Source organism: Siphateles boraxobius, unplaced genomic scaffold, assembly GCF_051911475.1.
Source record: "Siphateles boraxobius isolate OS27281-9 unplaced genomic scaffold, OSU_SipBor_1 49, whole genome shotgun sequence".
In the NCBI taxonomy this organism is placed as follows: domain Eukaryota; kingdom Metazoa; phylum Chordata; class Actinopteri; order Cypriniformes; family Leuciscidae; genus Siphateles; species Siphateles boraxobius.
The window spans coordinates 2932788-2957796 of record NW_027509130.1 but is presented as its reverse complement, the minus strand read 5'-3'; the positions used below and the strand labels follow the sequence as shown (position 1 = coordinate 2957796).

Genomic DNA, 25009 nt, shown 5'->3' with positions numbered 1-25009 from the left:
CCTGTTACAGTGTTTACTTCCTTTTTATTCACATATTCATATATTTTTTAAAAATTACTTTATTTGTGAAAAATACTGTAATAGGATTGCAGATTCAAGAAGTTGCCATCTAAAGTATAAGCATGTTTTTTTTCTAATTTATTAAATATTGATTCAAATAAATATAAAGTATATATCCTGGTCTCTACGATATCGGCATCGGCCATCAAAAAAACAATATCGGTCGACCACTACTCTGTACTATTCTCTATATGATATACTTGTACAAGGGCTGACCCCTAATAGTCGACTAACCATTAGACGACTTGAAGAGGCTTAGTCGACCAACATTTTATTAGTCGTTAAGACGAAAGAGAAAAAAAACCCTTGAAAAAGTGGCGAAATCACGCAGACTGTAACGGACAGATCGTTAACGGCATGAAATCCAAACATTCGTCCGTCATTTATCGACCTCAAATATATCACTTGAAACATGTATGCAACAGCACTTTACAAGTCTGCTCGCTCTAATGTTAACCTAGACGAATGTGCGCTGTTATTAGGCGTGTGTGGAGAGAGCGTGACATACAGATAAGAGTAATGTAACAACAAAACTTTGTGCTTTTTTAATATAATGGCGTTTCCTGTCGATTCGGTCTTGAACTTGAGCGCATCACAAAAATGAACCGAAACTCAGTGTAGGCTTGCCTCACAGACATGAGAAATATATCTATAGAAAGCTTGAATTTTGTTCCAATATATAATAAATATTCTCCCATTACGAATCCGTATGAAATGTGCATATATGCGTGTTCACTAATGCGGAGATGATGAGTCAGCATTGTCAACTTAATCTCTGCAGCCCAAAACACAGAAAATATTACCACTAAATTATTAAAATGTTCAAGCTTTATGTTTGAATTTGCGCGCTGATTAGGCTATATGTATTTTATATGGACAATTAAAGGCGCATTATTATGATCTATGGTTTGTTAATATAAATGCTCGATTAGTAGACTAATGGCTAAAATGAACAACTAATAGTTGACTAGAAAAATCTTTAGTCGACGGCAGCCCTAACTTGTACTGTTATAAACTCATAGTATGGAGGACCTTATTAGTCGAGGGAAACTAGTGAAATACCACGTCTAACAGACAATCTTGATGCCAAAAAAACCAACATTATTTAATAAGGATGCTGGAACTTTATTTAATAAGGATGCTAGAAATTTATTTAATAAGGATGCTAGAAATGTATTTAATAAGGATGCTAGAACTTTATTTAATAAGGATGCTGAAACACAGGGCCGGCCCGAGGCATAAGCGAACTAAGCGGCTGCTTGGGGCCCCTTGGCCACCACGGGGCCCCCCAATCGAGTCGAAAAATAGTAAAATATATTTTTTAGATGACTTAAACAAGTGACAAATGAATATGACTGAATGAATAATTAAAGACAAGAAAATTCTGATTTCATGATCAATATATCTGCCTACAACTGCTGCTGTGTCTGCCAGCGTTTAAGTAATGCGGATAATCTAGACACCTCGCGCGTGCATAGACAATTCGTGCGCAACTGCGCATAGTCACGGTAGTGTTAAGCCATGTCACAAAAAAGGACGTATAATCACTCTGGTGCCGAAAATAGAAGAAAATGACAGACGAGGAGAAAAAAAAGAGCAAGATAAAAGTATGTTTGCATGATTATTTACGGTATGTTTTGTGCAGCAATTGACCCATTCCTATCTACGGCAAGCCCCGAGGGGAAAAATAGATTTTGAGGACAGATACACTATATTGAGACAATTGAGAAATAATACTATTTTTACAGTTTTCAACAATTATTGTCATTGTTGAACCCTTGCTCTTATGTTTCTAATTACTCAGTTTTTTCATTATTTTAGCAAATAATTTATTTGATATGTTTTGAGACAGTTTGTTTTAAGAAGTTTCAGAAAGTTAGTAAAAGAGTAAAATAAAAGTTAAAACTTTTTTAAGTAGGCATCTATTTTTTATTAAGTATTTATTTTGTATTAATACATAACCTCACTGTATTCATTTATAATGTATCATTATTGCGTGACATTTGTGTCAACAATCGTCAAGCACAGGTGACGTAGTGGGAGGGGGCCCCAAAAGGCTCGGGGCAGCTCTGCTGAAACATTATTTAATAAGGATGCTGCAACTGTGAGCTCTTGGCCTCTAACACTGAGTGTTTCTCCACAGATCTGCATCCATGTGCTGAAGCAGCGTAAATGTCATTACATCGGGAACTGTTCATTCGCTCACAGTCAGGAGGAGAAGGAGCTGTGGACGTACATGAAGAACAACGGCTGTGAGCGTCACACCTAACACGCAGTCAACACTGATGTTTATTCATGCACTGAAGCTCAATTCACACACTCACCGTCCTGTGCAGTGTGATAGATGTGTGTTCCCCTGTGAAGGCCTCCTTCCCTTTACCTCTGTACAGATAAAACACTATCGGGATACTTCCGGTTCCTGTGGCTACGCCGAAGCGTTAAATAATTCTTAATTATAAGATTGTAAGGCCAGATAAGTAGTTTGTTGAGGGTTGGTTTGTAAAGGACTACACGTATATATATTCAGACACGCACACCTATAGACTAAACACGTGATGCGCATGTGCACGCCGTCTGCATTTGCGCCGGTTTACTTTTTTGTGGTTTGCACAGCCAAAACCTTTTTTTTTCAAAATCTTTCAAGGCTTTCATCTTGAACCTATTTCAGGGAGTGCGTTCTCGAGACACCAGGAGCTGTTGTTGTGCGGATGAGCGGCCGGAGCGCGTTGAGTGTTAGCAGTGAACGGAGTTAGCGGCCCCTAAGTTAATGACTAATGATCGTTGCGACGGAAGTGAATCAATCAAAACTAACTTTAGCTGGACAATAACTTTATTCTAGAGCTGCTGTAAAGCCAAAACAATCTCTGTTACTTTAATTTCGTATTATCACTGTAAAGCTACTTTGAAAAAGTCCATATTGTTAAAAGCGCTATATAAATGAAGGGGACTTGACTTGGCTTGACATAGATGAGGATTAGTGTTAGGGCTGATTGATTTTTGGGGGGGGAATTGCAGTTTTTCTGATAAAGATATTTGATTTACCTACAAAGTTGGACAAACAACACAATTTTTATGCCTGTGTCCTCATATTAAGGCCATAGATAAGTACACCAAGTTTGGTGAAATTATCTCATTCCATTCAAGAGTTAGTCATTTAAGCAAGTAGGCGTTCATTCCCAATTTGTGTGTTTTGCCAGGCTGGTGTGGTGATGAATCGAATTTTTATTTTTATTTTTTTTTTATAATCATTGATATTTTGATTCCTGAGAATCTTTGCACTGGCAAAAAACCTAGGACTAGTTAGCAAAAATATGTTTTACAAAAAATCTAACATGGCGGAAATATTATTGGTATTGAGGCAAAAATTCAACTGATACAAGACACTTGAGTCTGCAACAAACTGTCCTGACTTTAGTGTACTTTTCTGTCACCTGCGCAGTATGTAGGTACACGTGTGTGAATTTGGTTTCAGTTGACATAACAGTCTACACGTAAACACTTTTCACACATATAGTGTTTACTTGTAAATTACTGGTAAGAGATCATGTGTGATCAGAAAATACCGGTAAATTGGTTCTGGCAATTTACCAGTAAGGGAAGTTGTAACATTACCAGTAAGAGATCACGTGTGAACACAGAATAAAGATTACTGGGATGATCACGTACGAGGTCAGAAAGCGCTGACGTAAGAAGTCATAATCATAAAGTTCTTATGGAGATGATGTGATTACTCAGCACTGTTTACAGTAAGCTTTTTTATCGTGTTTCTATGTAAATATGTGCTAGATGATCGTCTTTGACCGTTGCACCACGACTCGCAGCTTTTTCAGTCTTCTTTTCCATTCATCAACGTTGCGGCTCTGCATTTGGATGCTTTTATGCGCGTCTCATGTTTTTGAGAGCAAAATTGTGTTCTGTTTGATCATCCCCTTATGCCTGTCACTCAAACTGAACAGATTGTGACACTAAAGTGCTTCTCCTCATGAGATGAATACAACCGTGCGGTTTTTAAAGACGGCTTCTGGTGTTTACTGGTATTTTGGAGCTGATGTGTGAATGGTCTGTTACCGGTGAAAAGCCAGAACGGCGTTGCTTATGTGAACAGCGTATTTGTGTATTTACTAGAGGAGTAACGATAAGCTCATGTCACGATTCGATACATATCACGATATGATATTATTGCAAGACATATAATAAAAGGTTGTTAAAATGTTGATTAAAATGCTAAATTTCATATTATATTGTGTGTGTAAATGAAAAGGCTTGGACTTGGTGCTGGAAATCCAAAGCACAGGACAATAGAGACACCAGAATAACAATATTCATGATTCTCAAGCTGAAAATACTGAATTATTTTAGAGGAATATGCTTGCACTCTCTCACTGACTAGATATATTTAAAATAATGAAGGCCACTTGTTACTGGTAACATTTGGGATTATCAGGACACACAAATATTCCCTCATTGCATTATTATTCATTATATTCAGTAGTTTAATGTAGCACTGACACTAAAACTCTGAAAACTTGAATTTTTTTCTCACACAGTAATTTTAACTTTGGGTGAACTATCCACAATACAGATTGTCACTATCCACGATACATATTGTTGCATTTTTGTATTGCGATATATTGTTACACCCCTAGTATTTTCAGGTAAAGTCATTATGGTAACTTTAAGGTAATTTACCGGGATTGCTATGTTAAAGATTGATTGGTTTAATTGAGTTCACATGCTCTCCGCTACAGTCACAGATGTCCAGCAGGTGTTTGACGTCTGGCTGTCCAATCAGAACAGAGCGTCAGATGGCACCTCGCCGCCTCAGCCAATAGAAGAGAAGCAGATCACCATGCCGACGGACTTTGCAGAACTGATGGTACGTGTTTATTCTTGCCGTTCTCATGTTTACCGTCCTCCATGTGTGCTAATGGAGTGTGTTTGTTGGTGTAGCAGGACAGTTTCTACTGCCCTCTGTGTGGGAAACACAGTAACAGCGATCGGCAGTGGCAGCAGCACATCTCCTCGGAGAAACACAAGCTCAGGGTGTTCAGCGGAGAGGGAGAGGACGAGAGTCTGACCTGGTCCTATCGCTTCCCTGGACCCTGTTTCTCCATCTGTCCCAGGTACACCATCATCAGTCTTCATCAAGCCAATGAACATTATCAAGGATTTGTTGAGGAATTCCTCAGACTGGTCAGAGTAAACCAGCTGTCATTAGATTGAATAACCAAACTATTCAAAGTAATGACAGAATATTAGTTTGAATATTAAATATTAATATTGAATTAATATTAATTGTGACTCGGGGTACGTTTACACAACAACGATATGCATAAAGTGAGATGTTTTTCCTTTAAGGTTTTCCACGTACAGACGACACCATTGTCAAAACAATCCCCATTCACACGGATTTGAGAAAACGACTAAAAACGCTGTATTCTGCTGCCAAGCCAGTAGATGGCGATGAAACACTATAGACTGAACACGTAATACGCATGTGCATGACGTAAAATCGCGTTTTTGTTATTTACACAGAGACCGTTTTAAAAAACGTGCACTTTAAACCCATTTTCAAAACTTTACGTTTTCAGGCACCGAAAACGCAGTTGTCGTGTAAACAAACCAGGGTGGGAAATTAGCACCCGCCACCAGCCAATGGCTGGTACTTTTTCTAAGTGGCGGGTGACTTTGCCTTGTATACCAGCCACAGTGGCGGGTAGATTGTAAAACATATTTTTATTGGTTACTATTTAAAACATTCCTTGTAACGGATTGGACATATTTTGTCAAAGAATGCTGTTGCTAAGTAAAAATAATGCACTTTTGTCGAGTAACTAATTTGATTGGTTTTCAGCGCTGTGCGTCACGAACACAGCGCACGGACACGGCGCTGAACGGACCGTGACACATATAGCTGAGCTGAGGTAGCCTACAAACGAAAGGAAAATTAAAAAAATGTGGCGACATATACCCAGTGTTAAGAGGCCCGCCGCGGAGTCAGCAGTATATGAATGTACAAACTATTGAGGGCAAAGTAAATAAAAAGTGAAGGTACTTTTCGAACAAGTGGCGCATTGATGACGAAGGGAAAACGAGGGAATGGTTAGCCTACCTTCCCGTCGAACAGTCCATGCACTGTACTTACTGTCGAACCTATGCGTCATCCGAAAATGCAAACAATTTGTTCATTAGAGGAATAACTAACCTTAAAATAGAGTCAATAATGAATATGACAAATTCTATTCAGAAACGTCCATGCGATCGGCAAAAAGGGCAGACCTTTTCGGGACTACGTTTGGATGTGCAAGTAAATTACTAACTTGAAGTTGTGTTTTCTGATGGCTAGATAGCTATCGTTTTTTTAGTTTAGCGATAGTTTTAGCAGCCGCGAGGATAGGAGCTCGATTATGTGTCAGTTAAACTTTTCATCTCCAATCCTATCTGTATTTGTGAGAAGTGGTGCTGTCCTGAGTTGAAAGATAGCCTACTTTACGGCTTTATTATCGAGTTAACCCTCTGGGGTCGACAAACGCACGGGCGCGTTTTGCTGGATTTTTTTCAAATAGCAGCAGAATACATTTAAATACTCCATCGTTTATGGTCATACAGACTTAACTAATATTAAAAACTAAACTGTAAAATAACCATGCATAAAATTCTCTCAAAAATACAAACATGTACATACATGTTGCTCACATATTATGGTAGCCCTGTTTGTGCTGATTAGTGCTTTTTTTTTTTTTTTTAAAGGGCGTGCGTCCGTGAGCATCCACGGAGGAAAACATAAATTGGCGCCTGATTGCAGCATAACTCATATTGTTAAATGGATAAAACGAATTACATATTTGTAATGGACGTCAATGTTATCAAAGTCACAGTTCTCATTCATAAATTTGAATTCCAGAAAAGGTGGCTGGTAAAATTGGGCATCCAGCAGCCACTGTGGCTGGTGGGCAAAAAAGTTAATTTCCCACCCTGAAACAAACGCATAAAATGTTTAGGGGTGGGAATCTCTAGGCACCTCACGATTCGATTCGATTACGATTCAGAGGCCTGCGATTCGATTCAAAAGCGATTATCGATTATCTGAATCTTTTGTGTGTGTGTGTGTGTGTGTGTGTGTGTGTGTGTGTGTGTGTGTGTGTGTGTGTGTGTGTGTGTGTGTGTGTGTGTGTGTGTGTGTGTGTGTGTGTGTGTGTGTGAGAATATAAATACTTTGCTTTAAAAGTACAAAGTAATGACCCATAAAGAATTAACGTACAATATATTTTATTAACATTGCAAAGAACCAACAGGAAAATAAATGTGTGCCTGAACTAGCAGCATACTTGTAGTAAATTAATAATATAACAACAACAGGTGTTCTGACGATTCATGCTACCCATCGAGATGTGCTACTTACTGGTTATGCGCATGTGGAGACTCATTTTTCTTCTGCTTACCCCGCCCATAAATCTATGCATCCTTGCTGTGGAGACTTGTAGGAAACTTTGACAGGTCAAAGATGAATATTTGATGATAATTTTTACTTTTCACACCGTTTTAAAAATAAAAACAGTACATTATACTGTACTCTTAACTTCGAATTTTATTATAATTTTATTTCATATAATAATATCATTTTTACTTGTTATATCAAATGTGATAATTGCTAGTTCATTTAAAATATCCAAATATGCTCCCCATACACTTACCCTGATTAAAATGAAATAACGATGTTATAATATTGTGAGATTTACACCATTATGGAAACAATAGAGAATGAATCAACATTATCTATGATCGATTCGCTATTGGGTAGCATTTTTCGACAAGGCAGCAGAAATCGTCTGAACACCGATACAGTCCAGAGCCATAGAGAGAAACGGCTCTGGTACAGCCGAGTGTTTTTCCTCCTCTGGGTGGAAACGTGTCATATGGCTTCTCATATTTGTCGTGTTGCCGAAATATTTTAGTTTTATTCTACAAAGCTTACAACTAGTGTGGCTCTTGTCCAGCTCCTTTCCCCCTTCAACTTCATAGAAGCCAAAATATTTCCACACGTCAGCTTTTAACGAGGAGGGTGTTTGGATTTCGCGCTCAGCCATCGCGTCTCTGTTATGTGCGCACGCCACAGACAGACGGTCCGGGCACTGCACTTCCGCGCTTCAGAGATCCGTCTTTCGCGTTCCGTCAATATTACGTCATTATAAATAGGCTACATATCTAAAAAAACAATTTTTTTTTTTTTGAAAATCGATTTTTGACATTTGTGAATCGATTCAGAATCGTCCACGTCCGCATCGCGATGCATCTAAGAATCGATTTTTTCCCCCACCCCTAAAAATGTTTTACGTTTTTAGTTGAAAACGGTGTCGTGTAAACAGCCCCTCAGTCATGTGTCGTTTGATCAGTGTAGGTGGTTGTATTTTAATAGCTGTCGTTAGCAGTGATCTTTGTCCTCATTGGCTGTGGTGTTTGATTGACAGGTTTGATGATGGTTGTGCTGATGGCATGAGTTGTGACTTCGCTCACAGCGAGGAGGAGCTTCAGGAGTGGCACAAACGGAGGGATTTTCTGCTCTCAACGTTGGACAAAGCCAGAGCAGACATGCTGATTTCTCCAAATGACAATAACTTTGGGATTTACAACTTCCTGCTTCAGAAATAACAGGCAAACAAACAAGCTCACATTTGTACTGTCTGAGAGTTTGATCAGGTGAGAGTTGCTGCAGGTCCTGATGAGTGTTCACATGTTTTAATAGAGAATCTCTCCTGAGAAACAGCTGGATGCAGTTCAATACATTCGTTTGACTCTGGAGTGAATCTGGATCTTTTGAACTGCTGTTGGTTAGTGTTCATACACTGAATAAACGTTTCATCTCTCAGACAGCGTTCAAGACATTTTGTCTTTTGAAAGACATTTGTCTTTCAGCTGTTGATCTACATGCAGGAATTGTCGGGGCTTCAATAAAATGAGCACAGAAGAGTTATTTTTGTAAGTTTGTTTTGTTCTCTTACGTTAATTCACTGTTTAAACAAGAAAATTAAACGGTAAACATTTTGATCATTGTATTATTATAAACATTATTTTATGAATTATGTTTAATTGTTTTATTATCTGTTTTTATTTGAATAAATGAATGGTATATGTTTTCTCTTGTTCTCTTTTCTGAACCCAATATTTCACGTTTGTAATTGATGTGAATCAAAGGAAATGGGGTTTTGTTATTTATCGGAAATCTTTGTGTTTCAAATATTTAAAATGTATTATTAATGTGCGTTACATGTTCATGTGCGTTATTCATGAGTGTTACACGCACAAGATTAGTAAAAGTTAGTGATTTTGTAAGGTAAAATTGTATTTACATTTTATAACCAAGGTCACATGATTTATTTATATGAAGGGTCATATTTCTATGGACGCAGGTCTGAGGTGTTTGATTTTACATAAACTTCTGTGTTTTCAGTTGAGATTCTGCATTCTTGTCAGATTTTTCAAAAGTAACTTAGTAAATGTTTGATTATTATTCATAATATTTTTTTTTGTGAATAAAAGAGATTCTTTGAATGGGGCACAAGACAAAGTTTAAATTTTAAAGCCGCGAGTTAGCAGCGCGTGAACTTTCTATTTACTACGCACGCGCCTGATTTTGTTACTCACTACAGACGGTCACAAGGAACAAGGTAAGCGCTATTAGATGGACAATCTTGAGTCTGTTCATCGTTTTTGCCTACGTTACGTTTAAACTCAATTTTGACGTGTACAATTTTGTGCGTTTGCAAGCATGAGTTTAATTACGTAAGTTAGGCTAATTAAGGATACCATGTTTGGTTGATTAGTGCACGAACAATCTCCCGTGAGGTGGCCTGAGGTAAAAATCTGAGAGATAATGTAGGCCTATATAGTTATATTTATATAAATACTTAAATATTTTCTAAACTTAAATTGTAGTAAGTTTTAAAAAAAAATAGATTACGGTGCACTTGATCCATGATCCATTGCTGTGGTAATAATTCGTTTTGTCGTATTTTTTTTATAGCTTTTTTGTTTTCAACACCAAATTATATGTAAATATTCGTATTTCAGCCCTACTGCTCCAGCGAATTGTAAGTTAGTAGTTTTGTAAAATTTAAATTTATGAAACTCAATTTCTTTTTTGAAACTGAATAACTTTTGTTGTTGTTGTTTAACGTATTGTTGGCACTTCTCGTGTATTGCCTTCTTAAGTCGAATCACTTTGTTGTATTCCTCAATTTGGATAAAAGTGTCTGCTACATGAAGAAATATGTAAAATGTAAATTGATTTTCTGGTCACCTTCAATGTGACAGTATGCGTCTCTATAATGAACACTGACAATCAGCGCGATCAATAGGCTATAGGTTTATCACTGCAAAATCAGCATGTGAAGGAATCATTTGGATAAAGATTTGCATAGCTTTAAATACACTCACCAACAAATAAAGGGCAATAAATGAAACAAACTTGCAAATGAAGTACATTGAGTCTTTTTTAAAAATTAGTATTATGTTGCTGATTCAATGTTTCCTATCATTAAACTTTTGAGAGTTTGATGATTCAGGTTCATTTTGAACACATTTTGTTCACATTAACCTAAAGAAATTCTTACACTGCCATTTGACCTTTTGACAATGTAACCACAGATGATCAGAAACTCCACCCTCTTACAACACTCACCAGGAAGAGTGAGTGTTGCCTCATTATTTCTCTTTTCCTGTCACACTGACTCTCGTGTTTGACAAAAGAAGAAGAAAAGGAAAGACAAATCAGCGCTCAGAGGGAAATGAAGGAAAATGCTTTAAAGGATGTTGAGACGTTTGTTTCTGAACAGACAGCAGATCTTTGTGATTATTCATTCTTGAAACCATCATTCAGAAAGTGAAAGTAAAGTTCAGATTTCTGGAGCTCAAACGGTGAAAATGGATTCACCATCTGAATATGATTATATCTGTCCTGTGTGTCGTGAAATCTTCAACGCTCCTGTTATTTTATCATGTAGTCACAGTGTCTGTAAAGAGTGTCTTCAACAGTTCTGGAAAATCAAGAAAACTCAGGAGTGTCCTGTCTGCAGGAGAAGATCAAAATCTGATCCAACATGTAATCTTGCATTAAAGAACTTGTGTGAGTCGTTCCTGAAGGAGAAGAATGAGAGCCAATCATCAGGGTCTGAGGAGCTCTGCAGTTTACACAGCGAGAAACTCAAACTCTTCTGCCTGGAGGACAAAAAGCCTGCATGTTTAGTGTGCTATACTTCACAGACACATGTTAATCACACATTCAGACCCATCGAGGAAGTGGTTTCATCATATAAGGTAAGACAGATTCATATCTTAGGATAAAAACTTGCATCATAGAAGTTGTAGGCTATAAACAATGTATGTCTCTGTACCATTTTTTGTTACATGAACATATTAAAGAAGTCTCTGGTATCTTATATTTGCACTTTAAATTCTAGGAGGAGCTTAATACAGCACTGAAGCCCTTACAAGAGAAACTGAAACAAAAGGAAAACATTAAAGCAAAGTTTGAGAAAACAGTTCAACACATCAAGGTGAGGATTGATTCTTTTGACATTCACAAATTTGATGTGAAAAGCTGAATTGGTTTGTCTGACATACTCAATTCGTATTAAGTGTATAAAATGTAATCGCGTAAAATGAAGCCTCTGATTTCTGGGTACTTTTGCAGTGGGTTGGACTAATGGGCAAGTGGTTTGCGTGGTTATCACCTTCCATAATCTGTACATTCAGCAAACCATTTTTAGGCAAGCACAAACATTGTGATTAATATTTAGTATGCTGCTGACAATATGCATCTACCTGAGGGAAGACGTGAGAAAAAATAAGTCACCTTTGACTATTGTAAGCATGTAATTTAAAGGGATCATGACATGGATTTTTTTTTTGTTTTTTTATGTTCTTTGAGGTTCACTTATAATGTTAATAATGTTTTTTACACACGCAAAAAAACATGCGGAAAACGATTATTTTCTATCTTCATTCTGACCCTCTGTCTGAAATTATACGTTTTTGAAGGTGCTGCTCCTTTAAGGCTTGTCAGTAAATGGCCACTGTTATGATTGGCTAACTTCATTGCATATGAAACAGTACTAACGCCCACTCGCTATTGCACATGAGTAAGTCTTTTGAAAACATAATCCATATAAAACCATGTGCAGACAAAGAATTATAAAATCATTTACTTGTGGTTTGTGATGCTGCTGCTGTCAGATCCAATTCAGTTGACTGCTTCATCGTTCAACAAAAGATGCTTGTGCTTGTGCTTTGCAAACTCTCCATTACACGTCCTCGTTTACAAAACAAAATGCTCTGAACAAACACATAGTCCTCCGACATGATCTGGGATGCAATTAAACTAAACCATCCATGCATTTCCAATGCTGGTATCCTTCTGAATTCTGTATAGAGATGCAAACAAACTGTTTAAACTGGACACGTCAAAGCGAACATTCTTTCAATCATTCACAACACTCACTCCCAGTGTTAGCAAATGTCAGCCATTAAGTGACAGAACATATGGTGACTGGACCTATGGTGCAATGATGTATAACTTTTCTTCGATGTCACAGATCACACAAAAAAATCAAGAAAAGCCTTTTTTTTAGTGAGATTAAATATATTCTTTGTTAATAATGAGGAGGAAGTTTTAAGCTATGAAACGTCTCAGCTATGTAACCCTTGTTCGCTAAAGGAGGTTCCCTGAATCTACTTCGAGTGCAGCTAAAACGAGCCAATGCAATTTGGCATGCGATAATTACATCAGCTGCGCTGCATCGCGGCACGCACATATAATGAGCAGCAGATGCATTGCATCTTCAGGTTTTCGCTGAGGATCCGAGCCAGTGACCTGGCCGTCCAGTGGATCACATTGTCACAGCAGATGTGGCTATGGGATGTGACGTCTCCGTTCCTTCCTTCAGGGAACGAGGGATACATACTTACTGAGACATTCCCTTTCAGTCGGTCACTCTCTACATCACATTATCCTATTCGTTGTCACCCAACGAATAGGAATCCCCTACCAAATCGCCACAGCTGCTGACCCCATCCAGCGCCCTGTGTAAACCTCATTCTTACACAGAGGAATTCATCACTGCTGTTTCGACTCAGTGAGACTATTTGTTAACACTGGGGATGTGTGCCCTTCCCATTGGAAAAGGAACACTGTGGAAACCACATCCTTCCCTGAAGGAGTCATGTGGAGGTCTACCTGTGCGGTTGATTTACGCCACGGTTGCAGTGTTGTCCGTGCGGACAAGCACATCTTTGCCCTGTAGTGGCCTTTTCAAATGGCTCAGAGCAAGACGTACTGCAAGCAACTCGAGGCAGTTAATGTGCCAATTCAGGTGGGGACCCGTCCAAACCCCGGCAACTGCATTACCATTGTACGGAGGCATCCGTAAAAACCACAGCATGTCTGGACACTTTTTCCAGGGGTACTCCCGCCCAAAGAAACTAAGGGTCTAACCAGAGGACGAAGGTTTGGTGGCACGCCGGTGTGATTGTCACCATGTGAGTGCCGTGCTGCCACGCCCATCTCGGAACTCGGCCGTAAAGCCAGTGCTAAAGTGGTCTCATATGAAGCAAGCCGAGTGGTGTCACAGCCGCTGTGGCTGCCGTATGCCCCAGGAGCCTCTGAAAGAATTTCAATGCGACCGCCGTCCTGCCCTTGAACATATTCAAGCAGAGCACATTCCTCTGTGAGGCGTGCTGACTGTTTGACCCGAATCCATCTCCATAACGAGAAAAGAGATCCTCTGCATGGGGGCGAGTTTGCTCTTTTCCCAGTTGACCCGAAGCCCCAACTGGCTGAGAGGACTGAGCACAAGGTCCCTGTGTTCGCACAACTGGTCCCGAGGCTGTGCTAGTATCAGCCAGTTGTCGAGATAGTTGAGAATGCGAATGCCGTGTTCCTACATGGGAACAATGGCCTCCTCCGTTACTTTCGTGAAGATTGGACAGTCCGAAGGGTTGGATTTTGCACTGATATGCTTGACCCTCGAACGCAAAGCACAAAAACAAAAACTCGCCTGTGTCGAAAAATAATCTAGACATGAAAGTACGCATCCTTCAGGTCGTATGCTGCAAACCAATCTCGGGGACTGACGCATTCAAAAATGCGTTTCTGCATCAGCATCTTGAACGGTAGCTTGTGAAGGCTCCGTTTCAAGACTCGCAGGTCCAAGATCAGCCGTAACCCACCGCTTTTCTTGGATACAATGATGTAGGGGCTGTAAAACCCCGTCCTCATATCCGCTGGAGGGAAGGACCTACTCTATCGCATCCTTCGCTAAGTAGGACTGGGATTTCCGCCCGCAAGATATGAGCATTGACAGCTTTCACTGAAGTGAACTGGACACCTCTAAACTTGGGGGGACGCCGGGCTTACTGAATCACATAGACGAGCCTGATGGTTCGAATGAGCCAATGAGACGGACTGGGGAGTGCAAGCCAGGCTCTTAGAGACCGTGCAAGCGGGCAAAAGGGCCTGTAGGTGTGCCCGCAGTGGGGCAATGAGGAGGATGGTAGGGACCCTGCCGGGGGGGCTTTCTTTTTGAGGCGGCCCGCAGCGAGGTCTGAGTGTGCTGTGCAACACTTACCTGGTTCCCCAGGTTGGGCAGAGTCCAAGAAGTGCCATCCTCAAACCGCCCACTGCTGCCCGTTGTCGATGGAAGAGTGGGATGAGAGTGGTAAGGATTTTGGCCTTCCAATGCCCTCCGAGCCCTCTTGGGACCCAGAGATAGAGGAAATTACTCTTTTATGGAGAATTTGGGTGCCGCTGACTGTGGGGCCAGTGGCGGAAAAGAAACAAAACAGAACACAAGATTCTCCACCCAGCCATCCACCGGGGGAAGGAACGGTACAGTCACTGTCTCCCGAAGAGCAATTCCCTCCATCTCCGGGTCATCTGTCATAGGGTCTGTCTTACCATTCCGCTTCCCGGCTGGTTTTGCAGGGGGCTGAATGGGCCGGCGCCCTGTCTGTGGCCGGCTCCTCTGCTTTTCTTAGGTGGAGGCTGCTGCTGTGGCGCAGGAGTGGGGGCAGACGAGGGAGGGCGCCCTCTGCGACGAGCAGACTGAGGTGCTGTTGATGGGTAGAAGCAGCAGCGGACCGCCGGGGCAGGATATGTGATATCCATACATGCCATGTTTGGCAGAGGCAGCTTCCCCTCAGGCCTGGTAAGCCTTGCCGGTTAAATACCATGAATGCTTACAGGCCCGGGAAGGGAGACACGGATTCCCCCGCCAGTTGGAATTAGGGCATAGTTGCATAGCAACAGGCCATTCCAAAGGGGAAATTGACGTGTAACCCATCAAGGCCCCTCTCATCAAGGGTGGTGAGGGCTACCAAGATCGTGTAGGGCAATAAAAGGTGCCGTCCATGACCTAGTGAGCTCCTCATGAACCTCCAGAAAGAAAGTTAGTGGGGTGTGACGCTGAGAACTAGCGCAAGCCACCCCGAGAAACCAACCGTCCACTCTCAAAGGCTTGGGACACGGTGGTCGGTTCCACTCAAGCCTGACCCTCTCAGTGGCCTGGTAAAGCATAGCCATCATCTCTGGATCTGACTCGGGCGATGCTACGGTTCCCAAACGAGGCAACATAGCCGAATCGTCATCCCTAACGAAGTCTGACTCACCCTCCGATGCAGCAATCGACATCCGGTCATTGGGGGGAGCCCCAAAGGATGCGGCTGGTACAGCGCCATGAGACGGTCCATCACGTACCTGTAGCAGCTCTACTGGCTGTAGAGTACACGATTAGTGAGGGTTCTAGGGGGTTGGTTCCCCAATGGGTTTGCGCTCACTGTGATTCTAAAATCACCCCTGCTACTGCCGGAAGTAACCCTCTGGGGAGGATTAGATTGAGGCAGAGGCACGGGGACCCATCCTCTTTGGAGGTATTTGAGTCTCGACTGCAACTCCGCAATGGTTATCTTCCCTCAATGAGTGCATGACTCATCTACGAATGCTATCTTAGCATGTTTGAAGCCCAGACACGTGACACAGCTATCGTGACTATCCCTCAGCACCAGGTTACAAACAGATCAAATGCTATCTTAGCATGTTTGAAGCCCAGACACGTGACACAGCTATCGTGACTATCCCTCGGCACCAGGTTACAAACAGATCCAGAATATCATCTTTAAAAGGACGCTAGTTGTTCAGTTTAAACACCGCTTTGTAGAGAGTAGACATAAACCGGTTGGCTCCGAATCAAAAAGCTGAAGATGTGATGGACCTGCTGGTCATATTTTGGTGCCGCGATGCAGCGCAGCTAATGCAATTATCGCATGCCAATATGCATTGGCTCGTTTTAGTTACACTCAAAGTAGATTGGCCTCAAATATATTTGAATATTAATTATTCATATTTTAACCATTAAATGCCGCGACGCTAGGGCTAAGGGGGCTTAAGCCCCGAATGTTTTAAGTAAAGCCCTGAATATTTTGTTACCTTACGTTTCTCATAGAGCAAAACAATTAATCAGAAAAACAAATATAAATAAGATTACAGCTGCCGCGATCAACTTACCTAATCATGAAGAGTGCATAGGCTATTACAGTTTTATTTATATTTTTACCTCTGCATTAAAGGTACTTGCAACATGCTTTTGCAGCGTTGAGCATTGTAGCCAATCACAGACATGTCTGTTGAACGCATCGGCCAATCAGATGCGTTTAAATGAGTTCCTGTGCTGAAGATGTGTTTTGCGCGAGCTCACCGTCACCGAGTTCTACACTTTTCGCAAACCTGTCATTATTATTGGCAATAAACTTCAGATGCAAATAAGAGATTCTCGGCAATGTATTTGATATTCTTGATGCTGCTCTGATCCACTCCATTACGCACCGCTCTGTTTGTTTTCATGATGACTAAAAGTTCAGCGGTCTAACGTTAGCTCATCGATGTCAAAATGATTAAAGAAGCCGGGGCTTACCATTCACAGAAGGATCTTAACAGTGAATTAATACCTGGTCAAATGTAAGTAGCGCCACACGTTGCTTTTCAAATTGTCAGGAGTGTAGATTTCGAACTCCTCGCCAGGAGTTGTTGTTGTAGGCGTTTGCGCGGCCATTATTTTGATATACAAAATAGGCGCTGCACTAACCAGGACACTAACGTCACCTACAGGAGCCCAGATGACCAATAATTGCCTTGCTAATGATCTCGTGATTCACAACTTCACCAGGCGTGAAAATGCCTCGGAATCTGAATTGAAAACGTTTACAAGCAAACACATTTACAAAAAATAATGCCCATAACAGGTTCGAATATTAAAGACTGCCTAATATGTGTTCGAATATCATTATATTTTTAAATATTCGAATTCTATTCGAATAACGAAGTTCAGAGTCAAAGCCCTACTCTCTAGCGAGATTCCTATTCATCGGTCACCGACGTGGAGTAGAGAGTGACAGACTGAAAGGGAACTTGCAGATCATGGAAAATTTGATTTATCACGTCATGACCCCTTTAAGGTTCTTAAATAGATTGAAAAATAAATTTACTTACTTAGCAATATTTTAATCTCGAACCTCATTTATGTTAATCTTTTTTCCTTTTTTATGAATTAGTTGACTAATTGTAGTTAACTAACCCACATTTCCACACTGATCTTTAAGATGATTGAAGTGAATGAGATTTTAATTTCAGTCTCAAGCTGAGCACACAGAGTGTCAGATTAAACAGCAGTTTGAGAAGCTTCATCGGTTTCTCAGAGATGAAGAAGCAGCTACAATCACTGCACTGAGGGACGAAGAGGAGCAGAAGAAGCGGATGATGAAGGAGAAGCTGGAGGAGATGGACAGACACATCTCATATCTTTCACACGCAATCAAAGACATGGAGGAGATGATGAAAGCCAATGACGTCTGCTTTCTGAAGGTCTGATTTCACATCATTGCTTGATTGATTGATTGATGATTGATTGAGTTCTTGATGATAAATGGTGTGTTTGTTCTTCAGAAGTTTCCAGTCTCAATGGAAAGGTGAGTGATCTGCTGGTGTCTCTGGTCTCTCTGGTTCTGATCCACTGCAGTTCTGACTCCTGAATGTTCCTCCAGAGTCCAGATCTCACAGCCGGATCCACAGATGGCTTCTGGAGCTTTGATTCATGTGCCACGATACTTGGGCAACCTGCCGTTCAGAGTCTGGAAGAATATGCAGGACATCGTCCAAAACAGTGAGTCTGGAGAAGATCTGTGCTGTTACACACACACTGGAAATGACACATGGTTGAAGATAAACTGATTTTAGCGTTATAGATGAGCTACTACACCAACAAGAGATGAACATGATATTTACAGTTACATTAATATAGCAGATTTTTAGAGTTCAGTTGTTTTGTCAGTATCAGTTTCTGTTGACATGAAATGCAAATCTGAAGTTTCTCAAGCACGTTTACTATAACAACACTGACAGTGATCAGAGGAAAATGTCTGAAGTGTTTGATCAATAGGATGATTTTCATAATTCATAATAATCTGTGTACGGTTCACTCGTGATCATTATATGAACATCAGAATAAAAGCATCTGTTGATTGTGTCTCATTAGCTCCTGTGATTCTGGATCCAAACTCGGCTCAGTCACATCTAGTCCTGTCTGATGATCTGACCAGTGTGAGATGGAGCTTGAACAGTCAACCACTTCCTGATATTCCCGAGAGATTTGATGAGTATTCGTGTGTTCTGGGTTCAGAGGGTTTTAACTCAGGAACACATTGCTGGGATGTGGAGGTCAAAGATAGTTTGTACTGGAGTCTTGGAGTAACTACAGCATCAAACCAGAGAAAGGGAGGTGTTTTCTTTAACTCTGGTGTCTGGTGGGTGCAGTACGGACTGGATGAGCGGTTTGGTTTTCCTGTGAAAGAGAAGCTTGAGAGGGTGAGAGTTTACCTGGACTATGACAGAGGAACGGTGTCATTCTCTGATCCTGAAACTAACATAAAGTTACACACATTCACAACCACCTTCTCTGACACTGTCTTTCCATTCTTCTGGTGTCATGATTTGAAAATTTTACCAGTTGCATTCCATCTCATAGAAGAGTTACATCTGATAGAAGAGTTGCATCAGTTGTGAAATGCCTCCTGGAGCTCATAGGCCCAAGCTGCCTCTGAGAAGTCTGGTCTCCTAAAGACTATTAAAAACTTGTATTCTCCTTTTGATGTTGACCAGAATGTTTGGTGAAATATTCCTCAAACATCAAAGAGACTCCATTGGGGTAGAGCTGATACCATCCCCACAGGAGAAACTCCAGATACTAGTGAGGTCCGATTCTTGAACAAATGGTTCTTAGAGTTGATTTGTAGTGAGGAGTTAGTCGAGCTGGTTCACAAAATCTAAATGAATCAGACTTTAGTTTCACGGTTGACGCCGATGCAGAGTTAGAAGCAACTACACCAGTTACTGAACCAAAGAACCAGTTAGAAATGAATGAATTAGGCAGGGTCAGAAGTCAGTGATTCAGTCATGTCCGAAAAAACCCTCAAATGAGCCGGTTCAACTGTTTTCCGAGGATTACAGAGGACTTGCTGTCTATTGGGACTAGTGTTAGTGTCAAAAGTATTGGTACTTCAGTGCCAAGCCTGCAGTCAAATTTTAAAAATTTACCTGTACTAGGTCAGTTCGGTACCCACTGATAGGCGGCTGTTTTTAAACATGCCTGAGCAATCAGTATTTGTGTGAGTGCTCTGTGAAAAGCATTCAGTGTTTCTATTTACAATTTGTTTTTTGAAGCATTGTAGCTAATCAGGGACATGTTTATTGAGCATGTGAACGCAGTGGCCAATCAGACATGTTTACGTTTAAGTTAGTCAGAATCCACTCAAAATGCCAGAGTTTATGTTCTACACACTCATGAATCCTTTAGTTATAAACACAAGAGATTCATTGTGCAGTGTGGGCAGCGTCATTGGTTATAACGGGAGTTTTTGCAAGAGTGCAGAACTCTGATTGAACTCTGGCTACAGCTTCAGTGATTATAATGGGAGTGTTCTTTGCTCGCTTTCTGTATAACCCATTCGCAATTTGAATAAAAGTTGTATTTTTCTTGCTGCTAATTACACATTACACTGTTATAACCTGTTATAACTGTTATAACACTGTTATAACCGTATTTAAGTGTAGGATTGAATCCTGCAATGACTGACATAGTGATAACCATAGCAATGGGCAGGGGAAAAAATAATTTGATACTGAATGTCAAAATAGACATTGAGTCTTGGAGTGTGAATACAGAATTACAGACTTGCCACTTGTTTTATGTAATCTTTGTTTTATGTTTCTTTTTTTTTCTTACTAACTTTTTACTTGACCTTTTTAAAGAAATGTTAACTTAACTAAAAAAAATATTCAAGGCTACTAGCTGTTTTAATGTATTATTTACATTTAATTATTATTATCATTAATAATTACTCATTTATTTAATATTTTTTATTTTAAAATAGTTAAATAGTTCCAATAGATTTTGCTATGGTACCAAAATTGGTACCAAGAATAATGACATTTTGCTGGTGTTGGTACAGACTAGTGAAATTTTGGTATCGAATTAAACATTTATAAACCCAAAGATCTTTGTTTCTGTGCTATTTTTGAATTATTGAAAAATATTTGCAGAAGAAGGTCTTGAGACTGAAAATTATAAGTGGACATTTTACTTCATGATGTTACTAAAACAATTTAATATTCCTAACATTAGGTTTCCAATTGTGATTATATTTCTTCATGAGACTCGATGATTGTTTTTCTTTTGATTGACATTTGAAGAAGTCATCACTGTATCAACAACACAAAGTCGAACCAGTGTACCTGCCACGAGCTTGAGACATAACTGGAAATTAACAAGTTCTACATTAGTGGCTCTTTCAAGTTACTAGACCAGTTACTCAAGCAAAGAACCAGTTCTTAATGAGTTGAAAGTCAGCGTTTCAGTAATGTCCGACTTAAAAAAGAGTGAGTTGCTGATAGTATGTGTATGCGTGTTTACCACCAAAGGACTTGAACGAGCCTGATGCGAAATGTACATAAATTGGGAGCCTGATAAAAGTTTTTTTTTTTATTCAAATATTAGGTTTAAAAAATATTGAGTTGTGTTGTACTGAATTTTGAATTTCCAAAAATATATGTGGTCTTTTAGATTTTGTATTGGGAATTGGATTCATTCACCAATTTGTTGCATTGGTGTCTAAAATTGTCATATGGTGTGAAATGTCATAAAAGTTATTCTATATAAAATGAAAATGGGATATACTTTCCCCACAAGTACTGTAACCTCTCCATAAATCTTTATCATTACTATATTAAGACACATTTTGTGCAGATTCGTTAGATTTTGTATTATTTTTATAAATCATCATGCAAAGTAAGACATCTCTCCTCAGCCTTTCCAGATATTTTAGATTAATTATGTTAAACCCTGTTGTAAATCTATCAAAATGCTTGTGACTCTTGCTGATACTGTTTCTCTTGTGTTCCATTAACTTTTCATGATTTATAACTAAAAATATTTTTATTGTCACAATTCTGAATGTCACACCAAATGGTATAGTGTCACACTATATGATGAACTGCAGCACACCACAATTTGTCAATGCAAAAAAGTATTTTATATGCATTCAACATTCAAGTACTTCAATTCAGTTAACATTAATAAGAATTAAAATCATCAATCATGCTAACATCGTTTTAAAACGTTTTAAATGTTATTTAAGAAACTCAGAAATATGAGTAAATCAACCATCTCACGTCAAGAACATTCAACATGAACATTTTAAAATTTGAAGAGAGTGTGTGTTGTAACAACAATTGTTAAACAGTAAAAATATTATCAATCTACAATTAGTCAAATGTTGGAGACATTTCAAATTATATCAAATATGTATAGAGTTGTATAATTGTTCACATCAAACCATATAGATTTTTTGGGTGAATTGCAGGTGCTTTCAACATGTGGAGAGTAGAGATCTGGGAAGAGGAGGTGAAGGGAATGTAAATTAAGACAATACTCAGGGGATCGGATTTGGACTGACAGTGTGAACAAGTGTTTTTGACCTTCTGAAATTTATGAGGTTAAAGGCAAATAGATGGTAAGAAATACCATATTTAAAAAAAATAATAAAAAAAATTCACTCCCAGGGAAGCATATATAATGAAAACCAGACAGGGCCCAAAATGGACCCTTGTGGAACGCCACTGGTGCTGGATAAGAAAAACAACTACCAACCTTAACTGTAAAAGATCTTTGCTCCAATCGGATATCAAATCTGACACAAATCTGGATATGAACAGTTGCGATAGTATCGACTGTTAATACTTTAGATCAGATTCAATCCCTATAGAAGGAGTCTGTTCTGTGTGAACTGGCATGATCTCTTCACTTTTCCCTCTTTTCCCTCAGGAACTCCTCTCTCCTCGCATTTTGTGTCCTCTCTTCACTTGACATTTCTGCCTGACAGACGCAAAATTGCATCTTTTAATATGCAAAGCATTGCAAACATTGTGAAACATGATTAAATTAAGTATAAAAAAGAAAAGGAATACATTAGTTGTATGGGTAATTTAATATTCACCATTAAATTCATTTAATATGTTTTGAATATTTATTTATCATTAAAAAATATGTGTGTAATATTGTGTGACAAATATATCATATAGTGTGACTAGGAAAAACGGTCACACCATATGATACAGTCACACCATATGATGTTTTGTTCAGTTGAGCTAATCTCTTGGTTAACTAAAAACATCTAGCTTATGCTTAGCATGTAAATTTCTAAGAATTAATAAGTAAAATTTGTAAAAAAAAAATAAAATAAATAATGATAATTTTGATGTAAATAATGTCACACCATAAGTCACAAAACATTGACCACTAGTGAGGATATCAGATACAGAGCTTTTTATTTAAAAATGAAAAAGTCATAACTCACCTCTTGACCTTCAACCCCACTCCAGAGATGACACTGCAACTTCCTGGAGAGTGTGGACCTCTTCTTCATAATGATGTCCGAATCATTCCCAGCTCAAAATATAGATTGCAGTGTCACACCATATGACGCCCATTTTACGACAAAATGTATTTGGCCAGAACTTGCTTTAAAATCATGCATAGATATCAACACTTTCTGTGTCCATTAAAAATGCCCAATTCTGTTACTTAAACTGGGAATAAATATATCAATTATTTATACTTTGCTGAGATATATTGTCATATTAGTAAGGTATTGTTACACATAGCCTGCACAGTCACACTGAAATCAGCGTCATTAAACTTGATTATGTTATGTGATCTCAATGTAGCAATCAGTCATAATTGTTTTTTGACAAATTTTTTTTTCCATATTAATCTTAGTCAATTTTACTATAAAAGAAGATAAAATGGCTAAAATTGAATCTCAAATAACAAAAATAAGATTGTCACTTTCTCACTGGCAGCTAGTTCGAAACGGGGCATAGTTCTCATGAAAACTGCAAAATAGATCAAACAATACTGAAATTACTGTGAAATAATTTCACATTTGCAATTATGTGAATATTCAGGAAAAAAATTTAATTATTGCTCATACAGTATAATACATTATCAACATTAAAACAAGAACTCACACAGGACATGACTCTTTATTGAGGAGAGTTTGAGTCTTCTATAGTAGATATTTACACAATCTGTGTCTATATTTGTTCTCCACGCTAGTACCCAGATAGCACAAGTCTATTTGATGTGATATTTACATCTGGAAGACGTATTTTTAAGAGTGTTTGCTCATCTGCAATACGTCTATAGGACGTTTCCTGTCAGATGTCAAATAGACGTTTAGAAGATGTCTTTAAGATGTAATGATTTAGAATGCATGTTAAACTGACATCTTCTAAACGTCTATTTCACATCTGACAGGAAACGTCCTATAGACGTATTGCAGATGAGCAAACACTCTTAAAAATACGTCTTCCAGATGTAAATATCACATCAAATAGACTTGTGCTATCTGGGTAAGTGCTAAATCCCCACTTTTACAGGTTCATTGTTGAGAACGGCAGTAATGTACTGTGAAGGCAAGACACCCCCAGGTGAAAAGAGTAAAAAAAAACTAAATCTAATATCACCAAACTTCACCAGTTGATTGATTACATTAATAATTGCTAAAAAAAAAATTATAACAAGTTTTCTCTTATGTTTAAATATGCAAATGATACATTATCTAATTAAATATGCACTAATTTGCATACATTTGTAGAACAAAAATCTGAACATTGGATGAAGTCAGGTTCATAATTTATTTTTTTGGTATAGAGTCAAAGGTTTTTACAGAGGGGATTTTGGATATCTCTATATCACTCAACAAATCAGAAAATACTGTCAACAGCCAAAAATAAATTAAAAAATGTTTAGGAATAAAATGTTGTATAAAATTAGGAAAATTACAGATGAACAAACCCCTCTGTAAAAACATTTAGAATATAGATAAGAATAAAACTGTAAAGTTTGGTGAATGTAAGTGTTACTGAAGTGAAGATTTCTGGCTCAGTGTAGAGGGAAACTCATTTTGAGAAAACTACCTCCAAAGATATATACAGTACTGTATTTGAAATCAACAGACGCAAATAGATAAAGTGCACTAAAAGATACAGTTAAAAGTATATGCTGAATATGTTTTCTTTCCACTAGTCTGAAAAAACACTTTATGAAAAGCCAAAATCTCAAAATTGACACACTGTTTTTGCCTGTAGTGTCTCTCGTCAAGGCAGCAGACTCTGCACACCATCATATGCACACTGTTTGTGTGGATGCAGTCAGCTTCGACCGCAAAAGATGAGGTAATAACTTGATTGGATGTCGTGTGTTTGACCTTTTACCATTTTCCTGTTTTTACACTAGAGGCAGTATTTTACCTGTTAGAAATACATGCACTGTTTTAGTGTTATTTTAAG

The 25009-nt window shown here is 38.9% G+C and overlaps 2 protein-coding genes across 3 annotated transcripts in view; both read left to right on the top strand.

Moving 5' to 3' along the window:
- The window catches only part of zc3h7ba (zinc finger CCCH-type containing 7Ba), a 35090-nt gene extending 25897 nt beyond the window's left edge, over positions 1 to 9193 (top strand). The window contains exons 20-23 of one of the 2 annotated variants that reach the window (XM_077202371.1): positions 2204 to 2312; positions 4809 to 4936; positions 5014 to 5183; positions 8529 to 9193. In XM_077202371.1, coding sequence (XP_077058486.1) covers positions 2204 to 2312; positions 4809 to 4936; positions 5014 to 5183; positions 8529 to 8709 — 588 coding nt within the window. In that variant the 3' untranslated portion in view covers positions 8710 to 9193. Of the gene's footprint in view, positions 1 to 2203; positions 2313 to 4808; positions 4937 to 5010; positions 5184 to 8528 lie in introns of both variants that reach the window. The other variant, XM_077202370.1, reaches the window with a different exon arrangement.
- A 1416-nt stretch (positions 9194 to 10609) lies between these two features.
- trim35-3 (tripartite motif containing 35-3) lies at positions 10610 to 20145 on the top strand. The gene is made up of 6 exons (XM_077202455.1): positions 10610 to 11373; positions 11517 to 11612; positions 17738 to 17968; positions 18050 to 18072; positions 18148 to 18266; positions 18639 to 20145. The coding sequence occupies exons 1-6, from the start codon at positions 10981 to 10983 to the stop codon at positions 19163 to 19165; spliced, it is 1389 nt and encodes a 462-aa protein (XP_077058570.1). The 5' UTR covers positions 10610 to 10980; the 3' UTR covers positions 19166 to 20145.
- The last annotated feature ends 4864 nt before the right edge of the window (positions 20146 to 25009 follow it).